The sequence below is a fragment of the Phoenix dactylifera genome, chromosome 2 (assembly GCF_009389715.1).
Source record: "Phoenix dactylifera cultivar Barhee BC4 chromosome 2, palm_55x_up_171113_PBpolish2nd_filt_p, whole genome shotgun sequence".
NCBI lineage: Eukaryota > Viridiplantae > Streptophyta > Magnoliopsida > Arecales > Arecaceae > Phoenix > Phoenix dactylifera.
This window is the reverse complement of record NC_052393.1, coordinates 17,880,027-17,893,120: the sequence shown is the minus strand read 5'-3', so window position 1 is coordinate 17,893,120 and position 13,094 is coordinate 17,880,027. Positions and strand designations below refer to the sequence as shown.

The 13,094-nt window shown below is 41.2% G+C and overlaps 1 protein-coding gene across 1 annotated transcript; it reads left to right on the top strand.

Moving 5' to 3' along the window:
* Nucleotides 1-110: 110 nt before the first annotated feature.
* On the top strand, nucleotides 111-6,721 carry LOC103717730 (probable pectate lyase 5). The gene is made up of 4 exons (XM_008806223.4): nucleotides 111-339; nucleotides 413-1,313; nucleotides 1,401-1,606; nucleotides 6,447-6,721. Exons 1-4 carry the CDS (start codon nucleotides 188-190, stop codon nucleotides 6,649-6,651), a joined length of 1,464 nt encoding a protein of 487 aa, XP_008804445.1. The 5' UTR covers nucleotides 111-187; the 3' UTR covers nucleotides 6,652-6,721.
* Nucleotides 6,722-13,094: the final 6,373 nt, after the last annotated feature.

The window sequence follows — 13,094 nt, the reverse complement described above, 5'->3', positions numbered from 1 at the left end:
TGAAATTTAAAAAAATAGAAATAAACCCATGTAATCACCAAAATCCTATTAATTTAACACCCCATCCTTCCTAATTATTATAAATAACCCCACCCCCATTCCCCCCCAAATCCACATCTTCCCTCCTTCCCCCCTCCCTCCATATCCCGCCGCCACCTCTACCTCCTTCTCCTCCGCCGACATCAAAATGCTCCACCGCCTTCTCCTCCCCACCTACATTCTCCTCCTCTGCCTCCCATTCCCCCTCCCCGCCGACGCCGCCGTCCCACTCCACTCCAACTCCACCCACCACCCCTACGCCCACCCAGACCCCGAATCCGTCGTCCGCGAAGTCCAAAGGTAACCCCCCTCTCGAACCCAGCTTTAATCTCTCGTTCTCCTAACAATGCTGCTCTCCTCTGTTCCGCCTCAGGCAAGTGGAGTCCTCCCGGCGGCGAGCCCTGCTCCAGGCCAAGGAGAAAGACCAGTCGTCGTGCCTCACCGGCAACCCGATCGACGACTGCTGGCGGTGCTCTGGCGACTGGCGGTCCGACCGGCAGAGGCTCGCCGATTGCGGCCTGGGGTTCGGCCGCGACGCCCTGGGCGGCAAGGGTGGCCAGATCTACGTGGTGACCGACTCCTCCGACCGCGACCCGGTGAACCCGGCTCCCGGCACCCTCCGGTACGGCGTCATCCAGGAGGGCCCACTCTGGATCGTCTTCGCCGGCGACATGACCATCCGCCTGAACGAAGAGCTCATCGTGAACAGCTTCAAGACCATCGACGGCCGCGGCGCGAACGTCCACATCGCCGGCGGCGCCTGCATTACCCTCCAGTACGTCTCCCACATCATCCTCCACAACCTCCACATCCACCACTGCGTCCCCGCCGGCGAGGCCAACGTCCGCTCCTCCCCGACCCACTACGGCTGGCGCACCCGATCCGACGGCGATGGCGTCTCCATCTACGGCGGCCGTAACATCTGGGTGGACCACTGCTCCCTGTCCTACTGCTCCGACGGCCTGATCGACGCCATCATGGGCTCCACCGCCATCACCATCTCCAACAACCACTTCTCCCACCATAACGAGGTGATGCTCCTGGGGCACAACGACCAGTACCTCCTGGACATCGGGATGCAGGTCACCATCGCCTTCAACCACTTCGGCGAGGCGCTGGTGCAGCGGATGCCGCGCTGCCGCCGCGGCTACATTCACATCGTCAACAACGACTTCACCCAGTGGGAGATGTACGCCATCGGAGGCAGCGCCGAACCCACCATCAACAGCCAGGGCAATCGCTACACCGCCCCCTCCGACCCCAACGCCAAGCAGGTGGTGACTTTACTCTTGCTTTGGTCTTTCTGGGGGAGGTAAGATAAGATGTGCCTGCGGAGGACTAATCTAGTGGAATGTATGTAGGTGACGAAGAGGGTGGACACGGAGGAGGGGGATTGGACGGGATGGAACTGGAGGACGGAGGGCGACATCATGGTGAACGGGGCCTTCTTCGTGCCGTCGGGGGCGGGGTTGGAGGCTACCTACGCCAAGGCGGAGAGTCTTAATCCGAAGTCGGCTGCCCTCATCGACCGGCTAACCATGAATGCCGGCGTCCTCGGTGGGCCCAGGTATTCACATCTTCGTTTTTCTTACCATTTATTACGGGTCTTTCTCTGGGTCTTCTTCACAGCTAACGAGCGTTGCGAACCGTTACTTATTATTATAATAGCGTTATGGGAGGTCCGTTTCTGGGGGATATAGCGCGGCGTGTGTGACGAGAGAGAGAAGTTGCGGTAGCTTTAGTTTGGGTCCGGTTTTGGGTGGTGTCGGTAGGCTTTTGAATCCTTTTTGCCAACTGGAGAGCACAAAGGCGTGAATCTGGGTTGCGAGGGTAAGGTCTCCACGATCAGCTGTTGCGATAGGCTTCTCTTCCGAGTGAATAACAGACGCGTACTTGAAGCCGTGGCTGGTTGTGTCGTGGAGAAGGCTGTCTGCTGATTTTGTGATAATCCCGAGTTGGGAATTCAGGAGCATATGGAGGGCATTTTGCTGGAAAAAAAAGAACTTTGGAGATGGTGATGGAACAAAATGTCTTTTGATGGAAAAAATTTTAGTTGGAATAAGCACATCAGCTTAGCGGTGGACCAAGCCAACCAAAAGGCAACACATGTAATAGTAATCTATGGGAGGTCTACATCGAATGCATCGACATCCTCTCGAGCAAACTCTAATGCTGAGCTTCTCGTGCGGCGACGGCGTTGGGGTCACTGAGGTTTGGGCAAAACGGTCGGGAGTCAGCAGCTCGGCTTTGGGCTTTAGGGAGTGGTCGGTGGCATGGGATAGAATAAAGGCCGTCTTTGCAAGTCCTTGGTGGCAAAGATGGGGAACCTCGCTACTCGCTCCATGAGGGCATTAGGATCCCTCAATCGAAACCGCCATATCTTGCCTCCATTGGGGGAGGTGGTGGAGACTGCTATTGCAGGAGAGTCGCTAAACTTCGACTTGTACAAAAATTTCATGGCTTGATTTGTGAGGACTCGAGCGGGCGTGTATTAGTCCCATATCGATTATTCGCTAGGTAATTTATGGGTACTTATACAGAATTTAAAAATCAAAATAATATCTTTTGACTAATTTTTATTAGGTAAGATCCTGGGTTGTTACAAATGGTATCAGAGCGGATCCGACCCATAACCTATGTGGACTATAAGATATTGTAGTACAGATTTATTGGGGCTGACCACGGACTGATCGTAGTACTTGTGATTAGATTTGAACCCTTAGTTTGACAAGACGTCAAAGCTTAAACAGAAGAGTATACGAGGATTCGTACGGACGTGTGTTTAGTTCCACATCGATTATTTGCTAAGTGGATACTTATATAAAATCAAGGAACCCAAATAATACCTATTGACTAGCTTTTTTTTTTTTTTTTTTTTTTTTTTTTTTTTTTTTTTTTTTTTTGAAGTCCTAAGTTATTACGTGATTGGCTAGTAGGCCTATGAGGGCCATGGACGAGCTGCTCCTGCTGAGCATATAGGTGCCGGAATTTCCAGATTTAGTGTCAGCTCCGTGGAGCAATTCAAAACCAAGCAAGTTTCTCCCAAATAGAGAATCAAATCCCTCAAATTTTTCAAAAACCTTAAATTTCGGCGAGCTCACATACCCTAATTTCCTCGAAATCAGGAAATGAAACACCAGAATAGCTCTGGGATGGAAAACCATTATCACAAGCAAATATGCTATTCCTAGTGGGAGAAGGGCCGCTAAGTAGAGCTGCAAAGCGCTATATTAAGAAGGGAGCTCTTCCTCCTCCCCCCTGCGCCTCATTTCTTTTTCTCACTGCCGACTGCGGCGCACAAAAAACACTGAGAAACGTCACCGCGCACGGAGCAAGGGAACAGAGAATTTTTTTTTTAATTTTTGTTCTATTACATGTTTGGTTGGTCTTTGGATTGGTCCACCATTATCCACCATTGAGTTGGCGGATCTGATCCAGCAATAATTTCTACTTCTGATTGGGAAAAAATTTTCCCAATCAGTAAAACCAATCCAATAAACGTATCTAATAATTATTTTTTTTTTTCTTGTGTAATAGCATGAACTAGGATAAATTTATTAGGTCCTATGATGTATTTGGTCCCCATGTCATCCCTTTGCAGCCTTTCCTGTACTATTGTGCCGTTAAAATATTCTTCATCTCTTTCTGATAGATTCACTCACGCTTTAGTTGCCGGTCCACTCTGTCCTTTCTCCGTTCCTGCTCGTGATTTGTGAGATAACACCACCAATTTGAGACCTGACTGGGCTTGTTAGTACAATTAAATGCGCAGGTCACCTATTTGTATAAGCTCCATTTTTATCTATCTAAACTCCGAAATCATTTCCTACCTCAAGGTGTACTGGTTTCTACTGCCGTTCAAATTTAAAGCCTGTAGCTAATGGTTTCTACGTGCTAGATGCAGTAGCAAAAAAATGGAAACGTGAGAATAAGACTAGAATCAGATCTTGCAAACTTTGAGGCACATACAAATTCTTCCTTTTTCCCATTAGAAATGCTTCTTTTCCGTTACTTGCCTCACCACTAGGAATACAAAAGTTATTTATCCTATTTGATTTTAGGAGTTGATAAGAAGATGGCAAATAGGAACGGATAATTTTCGGGCTAAAGGTAAACAAAAAACAAAAAAAGAGAAATACCCGCTCCAGAAAAGGTCCAAAAGGAACACGACCACCGTCTGCTACAAAAGTAAGATGACCGTTGTCTCGGTAAAAAAAATGACCGTTGGATCAGGAAAAAAAAACTTTTGCCAGGGTGTCAGTGGGAACGGGCAGCGGGCTTTTACTTCGGCTGTCGAGCTAATTTCTGCTTGCACTAAAGCAGACACCCATATCGGAACCCATACCACAAAAAATGCGCTGGCTGGAAGTGGGCGTGGCCATCTGAACTCTGGAGGATGGTGCGCCTAAAGGCTTTGCTGAGTTGCGTTAGCTTTTCCATTGCCTTCCTCTTAGTTCTCAAATGAGGGTGCCAAAGTCCTCGTTGGTGCGACCGAGGAGGGAGTTTCTTTTGAGGGAGAATCTCGAGGGCCCTGCATCCCCCACAACCTGTCTCTACTCTGGGAGATAAACCCACTCCCTTACTGAATAATATACTCTTTTGCTCTATGCCTCTCTCTCTCTCTCTCTCTCTCTCTCTAAAAACTTGCCAAGGAGAAACAGCAAATGTGGACCTCGCAGAGTAACCGAGAAGTCTGTTTCTCGGGTATCGGCCTCTGCTTTGCACGGCCTGTGGGATCCACTGAGAGGGGCCAGGAAATGGATCATTTGGTGGAGGATGAGGCACGATCTTAGATGCTCGTGACCTGATGAGATCCCTCCAAATCTCATTTATTGTCATGGAATGATTGTAACATCACTCAGCCTAAGGTACAAGAATTATAAATTGCCATTTGGCATCAACCTCCTGGGTGAGGGTCCTCTGCTTGGCTTAAGGTGGTTTTTGGACAAATCTCAAATACATTTATGACATTGTCTTATGATAAGTGCACGATTTAAATGGTGTTATTGGGCGAACAGCGGTGATAGTGTGAGAGTAGAGCAATAAATTATAAAGTGACTATAATATCCTTTTTTGTGCTTCTAATTGACCGCTTAGTTCTGAGGGGTATAATGGTAAATTTACATAGTATTTTTTTTAAAGAAAAAATAAGGCCTCACAGGAAAAATTATTATTTGGACCGTAGATCAATCTAACCATGAAGTAATATGTATGTATAATAGTAATCTTTTTTTCTTCCTCTTTTTTTTTTAATGTATTATAGCAATACATGTTCAGATGAATTTACTAGTGGTTTATTTATGGTGATCTTTGTCTAACTAATAATTCTCTTGCGTTAATGTCTTTTACTTTGAGAAAAACATGAAAGTTATGATAATAGGAATTATTAATGAATTTTACAATTTGATAGATATACTCTCACATTTAGCCGGTAGACTTTATTGACTATCATTCTTAATCAAGAATAAAACCAATTAGGATATATTTTTATTGAATACTAATATTTATAGAATCAAAGGATATATGGTGTTGAGCCATTGATAACAGCTCAAGGATTATGATCAAAGGCTCTATAATGGTAGAGATTGATATAATGGAGCACTAAAAAGCCTAGATGACATCATAAACTACGCATAACTCTTGTAGTTCCCAATGGATCGTGTAGCAGTCACTGATACTGATGCACATAGAAATTTGCTATAACTTGGGTTGTAGATGGTCCAATGTCCGTGGGAATCTTAACTAGATTTTTCCAGATCCATCAAAATTTGTCAAACATCCATCTCAAAGATTAAATCAGGAAAACATATTTGCCCTTTCTAGCAATCTCAAAATACCAAGGGAAATACTTCATGCCCAATTTTTATATGTACTTGTATCCTTTTGCGGCAGCATGTGATTGGAAGTAGTTTTGAATCTTGAGAACAGTGTTCGCTCATGGCCTGCCACACCAGTGGTGGGAAAAGTGCCTAAAAGTTTAATGTTTATCCGCTAAAAGTTATAAGAATTAGGTTCCTCTCACATGATACTGCAGTGTACTTTCTTGTATCATTCACACACATATAATTCCGTGATTGATGCGGTAATTCTACATGGTGAAACCGGTTAGAACTAGTCATGCCCGTAGCATCTTGTGGGCTGAAAATAAGGAGTTATCCCGGACAGATATTTTATTTTCTGATTTTATTAAGTGTATTTGTTAGAACTTAACTCACGTTAGCAAAATCATGTCTCCCACAATCCCATTTTTGGGTGATGGTAAGCTGTAACGCCCCTTGGGATATCCCATGGTCTCCATCTCCTAATACATAGCTGCAAAAATTATTCTACGTGGAATAAATGCAAGAGGACTGTTACGTAGTAGAGTATCGTAGGTGCTGATGCCGGCGTATCCGTGATATTGACAGGGATAACGATATGGGGACGGGCTATTCTGGAGTCAGCAATGGAGGGACCGGCACGACGGCATACAGTGGACCAGGATATGGAAGCCTCGGGATGGCGTTTGCGAGCGGCGCACCATCGCCTCCTTCACACTGCTGCTCCCTTTTAATTTTGTGTTCCTCCCTACTCATTGCTCTCTTCTCTCTACTGAGCTTGCATCCTTTGTAGCTGTAGACCTTTGAGGGATAAATTCTTCATGATAGAAATTTAAATGAAGAATATTAATCATTTTAAATTATAGAGGTTATGGTATTAAAATTTAATTATTACAATGTAATAAGAACTCTGGGAGTGCGTCTCGGTCTACAAGTTTTACTCCAATCCTTGGAGCCACCTCGTGGTGCATGGCATCATATGCTGAATACTAGCATGATTATGCTAGACCAAGTTGCTGAACATTATTGTAAGGATGTGTGCTTAGACTGATGCCTATTACATCGCTTAATACCTCATCTTAGTTACTTTGGAACTCACGTGATGGGACCCAAGCACCACGTATAAGATGGTACCAGGGGCGGCCCAAGCCTTAGGCGACCTAGGCGGTCGCCCAAGGCCCCGGCTCGAGAGAAGGCCCCGCGACGGCATCCTACGCTCTACCCTCCCAGCTCCCGCTCCTAGCTAGTAGCTAGCTACAGACTACAGTCAGAGGGTAAGGCCACAGCCCGCAGGACAGCAGGAGCCAACGGCTACCTCGACAAGACGCGGGTCGCCGGGTTCTCCACTGTCCACTCCTCCTCAATGGCTTAATCTGATCCCATATTCCCATCGGCCATGATGCCATCGCCCATCATTCCTCTCTGCCCTCTGGCTCTCTTTAAAATCTTCATCCTGCTCCACTCCTCCTCCACTCCTCCTCTGCTCCTCATTCCTATTTCCTCAATCCTCTTCTACTCTGTGTCTCTGTTCGACTGTTCCGTGAAGGTGAAGGTGCGACTGCCTGCTGGCTGCCGCCTGGGTCGTCTACTCGTCTCCTCCTCGCCTCCCCCCGCGTAGCCGCGCCTCCGCCAGTCCGCCTCCCCGCCTCCTCGGGCCCCGGCATCCCGCGACCGTCCCCGCCTCCCCGGCATCCAGGCGGTCCCGCCGCCCGCGACCTCCTCGGCTCCTTGCCTCCCTCCCGCCTCTCGGGCCCCCGGCTCTCGTGAGGTCGTGACCCCGTCGCCCGTCGACCCGTCCGGCTCAATCCAGCGAGCCGGCGAGGTCGTCTCCTCCGCCTGAGCGCCTCCCAGTCCCCGGACCCCGCCTGCGGCCTGTGACACCGTCAGGCCGTTAGTCCGTCACTCCCGTGAGCCGTGAGCCCGTGACCTCCTCCGCTCCTCGCCCGCCCCCGGCCTTGGCTCCCGTGAGGTGTGAGGCTGTGACGGCAGACGGCGTGAGCATGACCTCCTCGCCTCCCTCCCCGGCCCCGGCTCCCGTTGTCCCGTGACCCCAGCGGGCCCGGCCGTCCCCTCAGCCCTCCCGTCCGTCTCACTGAGACTGAGAGACTGTCAGTCTGTGACACTGACAGTGACTCAGTGGGACTGTGGGTAGTGGGCCTAGTGGCACTGTAGCACAAGCTGCACAGCATATGGTGTGATCCTTCTAACCCTCCTTTTGTTGTTTGATTATATTTTCGACATCCAGTGTTTAATTTTCCTAATTTTATTGCAATTTCTATAATTTTGTTACAATTTTTCTCTTCTATTTTTTCTCTTTTATATTTTAATTTGTTTGTAGTAATTATCTTAATTGTTTTGTTTGGTAATATAATTTTAATATTCAAATGTCTAATAGAAAATATGAATGTGGATATGAAAAACTTAAAAAAAAAAAAATCGAAAAACTCATTCAATCTCAAAAAGGAGCTCTAGATAAATTTGTTATGACAAACAAACAAAACACTACATCAAGTTCAACTCAGGAATTAACAACAGAACAAGCACCTGAAATAGAGCTAAAAGATGACATGAAAGGAATGAAACAAAATGAGATTGACAACCATATTCATGGTGAAGAACATAATGAGAAATTAGATGAAGATAGGATAAATAAGAATAGTGTAGAGCTTAATGAAATTAGTTCTATTTCTACAAATATATACGATCCTGGTCAATGGAAGCAAATCGATACAAGGTTGAGAGATCTATTAGTAGAAAGAGGTCCAATTAGAGATTATGATCTTCATTTTCCTAAGGATGAAAATAATAGGCACTTCTCTACGCTACATTACATTCGTAAATTACCTAATGGTGAAAAATATGATAGAAGATGGTTAGTGTATTCGAAGAATTTGGATAGAGTATATTGTTTTTGTTGTAAATTATTTGATTCAACACCTAACACGAGTCACTTAGTCAATGAAGGAACTAGGAATTGGAAAAATCTAGGTATTATGATCAAAAGTCATGAAATAACTAATGAACATATTACTAGCATGAATAAATGGATTAATTTAGAAGTGAGATTATTGAAAAATAAGACAATTGATAAAAGTCTCCAAGAACAAATAAACCAAGAGAAAGATCATTGGAAAAAAGTATTATTGAGAATTATTGCTGTCGTAAAAAATCTTGCAAAAAATAATTTAGCATTTCGGGAAAAGAATGAAAAGATTTATCAAAGCAATAATGGAAATTTTTTAAGTCTTATTGAAATGATTGCAGAATTTGATCTAGTAATGCAAGAACATATTCGACGTATTCAACATGGTGAAATTCACAATCATTATTTAGGTCATAAGATTCAAAATGAATTGATTCAAATGTTAGCATCTGAAATTAAAACTATAATAATTAAAAAGATTAAAAAAGTAAAATACTTTTCTGTAATACTTGATTGCACTCCTGATGCAAGCCATCAAGAACAAATGACCCTAGTTTTAAGATGTGTAGATACTTCAACAAGTTCAGTAAAAATAGAAGAATATTTTTTAGAATTTTTAGAAGTAGATGATACCTCTGGAAAAGGCCTTTTTGTTGCACTTATAAATATAATAGAAAAATATAAACTTGATATTAATGATATAAGAGGACAAGGGTATGACAACGGGTCTAATATGAAAGGAAAACATCAAGGTGTACAAAGAAGATTATTAGATATAAATTCTAGAGCATTTTACACACCATGTGGATGTCATAACTTAAATTTAGTATTATGTGATACTGCTAACTCATGTCCTAAGGCTATATCTTTTTTTGGAGTAATACAACGAATTTATACCTTATTTTCTTCTTCTACAAAACGATGGAAAATTTTACAAGATAATGTATCTACATTAACACTTAAACCTTTGTCACAGACACGTTGGGAAAGTCGTATTGAAAGTGTCAAAGCAATTAAACATTAAGCTCCTAAAATAAGAGATGCATTAGTTCAATTAGCGGAAACTAGTGAAGATCCTAAAATAAAGAGTGAGGCTATATGTTTAGCTACATATGAGATTGAAAATTTTGAATTCTTGTTAGGCATGAATATATGGTACGATATATTGTTTGCTGTTAATTCAGTTAGTAAGAACTTACAATCTGAAGACATGCATATTGATGTTGCTATAGATCAATTAAAAAATCTTCTTTCTTATTTGAAAAGTTATAGGGAAAATGGATTCATGAATGCTTTGAATTCATCTAAAGAAATTGCAAATGAAATGGAAATAGAACCTATATTTCGTGAAAAACGTGTGATCCGTAGAAAAAAACAATTTGATGAAAATAGTAATGATGAAACAACAAGATCAGCTGAAGAATCTTTTAGAATTGATTACTTTTTATATATAGTAGATCAAGCTATTTCTTTAATTCAAAATAGGTTTGAACAATTCACCATATATGAAGATGTTTTTGGTTTTTTGTTTAATTTTAGAAAGTTAAAATCTTTGAATGAAGAGAATTTGAAAAAGTGTTGTCTTAATCTTGAAAACTTTTTAAAGCACGGTGAATATTCTGATATTGATGGTCTTGATCTGTTTTCGGAGTTAAATGTTTTAAAAGAAGTTTTACAAATAGAAACTAGTACCCCTATTGATACTTTAAGTTTTATTAAAAAAACAGATTCTTTTCCAAATGCATTCATTGCTTATAGGATATTGTTAACAATACCTGTAACAGTTGCTTCTGCTGAAAGAAGTTTTTCAAAATTATAGTTGATAAAAACTTATTTGCGGTCAACTATGTCACAAGAAAGATTAAATGGATTAGCTATATTATCGATTGAAAATAATATTTTAATGAATCTTGAGTACAAAAGTTTGATTAGTAATTTTGCATCTCAAAAAGCTAGACGAATTATTTTTAAATAAATTTTTAAAGTATTTTATACTTATTAAAAATTTATTATTATTATTATTATTATTATTATTTTAAAAAAGGCCTCATTTAGTGAGTTCGCCCTAGGCCCCCAAATGCATTGGGCCGCCCCTGGATGGTACATAGATTTGTACTATCTTAATTATCCTAAGTTTGTATAATTTTAATTCAGGTACGTACAAATGGAATGCTGCCAGATAAAAATAAGACGCTAGTCTTCATTTTAGAAAATTAGAAAATCGAAGCAACAATTATTCCCTTTCGTATCCGCTTGGTTTGGTGTAAATGGGTTGAAACGAGACCCGTACTCCGCTGAAGTGGTTCGATGAGCCATGCGGGACCGAGCCGAATTTAGTTTGGATGACAATTATGGGTAACCAAAAGGGCTTAAAATTGTACACGGTAATGACTATGGAAACCAAGTTTTATAATGTAAAAAATATTATGCAGCAAAGAGCTCTCCTAGGACCTAAAATATGTATAGTTTTTGTGCTTATCTTCCATTAGAATTATTTGTTAGTATAAGGATGTGTTTGTCAGTTCTCTTTTCTGCTTGAGGAGGCCACCGGGCAATTGCCTCATAGGGTGGCAATCCATGTAAAATGTTCGGGAGCTTTACACTTAGGACTCGTTTGGTTTGCAGAGGAGGAAAGTGTGATTAACAAGAAAAATGAAAAAATGCCTCATATTTTTATAGAGATTTCAAAATGAGGGAGATGAAAAAAAATAGCTTTTATGTAGAAATAAGTTTTCCATATTTCATAAAAAAAAAAGTCATATAGATAATTATTTTACCAAAAATACCCTAAGCCATCATGATCTTCTTAATAGCTATTTTTCATAGTTAATCTTAAACTATAAAAAATTACCACGGTATAAAGAAGTTAGGATACTTTTAATATAAAAAATATTAAAAATTATCATAATATAAAAAAGTTGTCTAACTATTAAAAATTGTTAGAACTCTGAAAACTCAACCTAAGAAATATTTTAAATACCTAGTTTAAAATATTTATAAATATTCTTACATTTAAAAATAGCTATTAAAAATTATGCATGGAAAGTTTTGCAGGTATTTTACACAATTTTCTGAAGAAAGTAGATACTCGATCAAACATAAATCACTGTATAAAGTATTTGTTATATTATTTTTCGATAGCCAACCGAATATGCAAAAACTACTTTTTCATGTATCATATACCTAGACATCATTTTTTTAGAAAAAATATTTTGGTGAGATAAAATTCTTCTTACGAACCAAATGAGTCCTTAGATATATCTTTTTTTGGAGAAAGGAGGATGGCTAAATTAGGCTGAGGATATTTAACAAAATCTCATCTTTATTAACTGTAAGTGGCCGACCTAAGTGACCAATAGGTTCCTAGAAAATCCACATCATATTGAATTTTGATTAAGCGGAGCTAAAGTGAACTTTCATTCAAGCTCAGCAAGAGTAAACAACCCCAACACTAGATTGAAGACCAAACTGCCTTGATCTACCCTACTTTATCGAGACATCTCAATTATATAATCTTGTTTAGCCTTCCCCCTTTCTGGGTTCCTATAATGAATTTTAGAGGATATGCCACTTTTTTCATTTTTTTATTTTTTGGCAATAAGAGGATATACCCATTATACATCATAAAATTCAAATTATAACAAATCATTTCAGTTTCGATATTTAAAATGGATTTATATTCGAATAAACTCGGTCCCTCTTTTTCTTGAGACGAGGAGGGACTAATCCCCATCCCTATAGGGCTGATGCCAACCAAAACCAAATCCCACCTCACCATCCAATTGATAATATTAATGCAAGCAAGTACTCGGTGGAACATTGATCATATATAAGGCATTTTCTTTTGGAAAAATTGTAGCGACATACTTGGACAACGGATATTTTCCAAAGACACCTCCTCAATTTTAAAAAGTTTGAAACTGATACTTTAAGTTTCCAAATCATTCCAAATTGATCCTCCTACTTTCCAACCAGCAGATTACATTAGTCTGCCATTACAAATAACCTAAATACCCTCATCCTCTTAAGAGCGCGGATAAATGAAAGAGTTCGGAATGTTTTGAAATCTACGCAGTGGGTGATCCTTAACTATGGGACATATATTAAGGATGCTTTAAGATTTTGTGTAGGTGGATGAAAAAAGTAGTTCGAAGTGCTTTGAGATTTGTATGGTGGGTGATCCGTAATTATGAGCTATGTGCTATGGGTGCTTTGAAATCAATAGAGAAAGATGAATGAAGGGATTCGGAGCACTTTAAAATCTGCACAATAGGTGATCCTTAATCATGGGTCATATACGAATGATGCTTTGA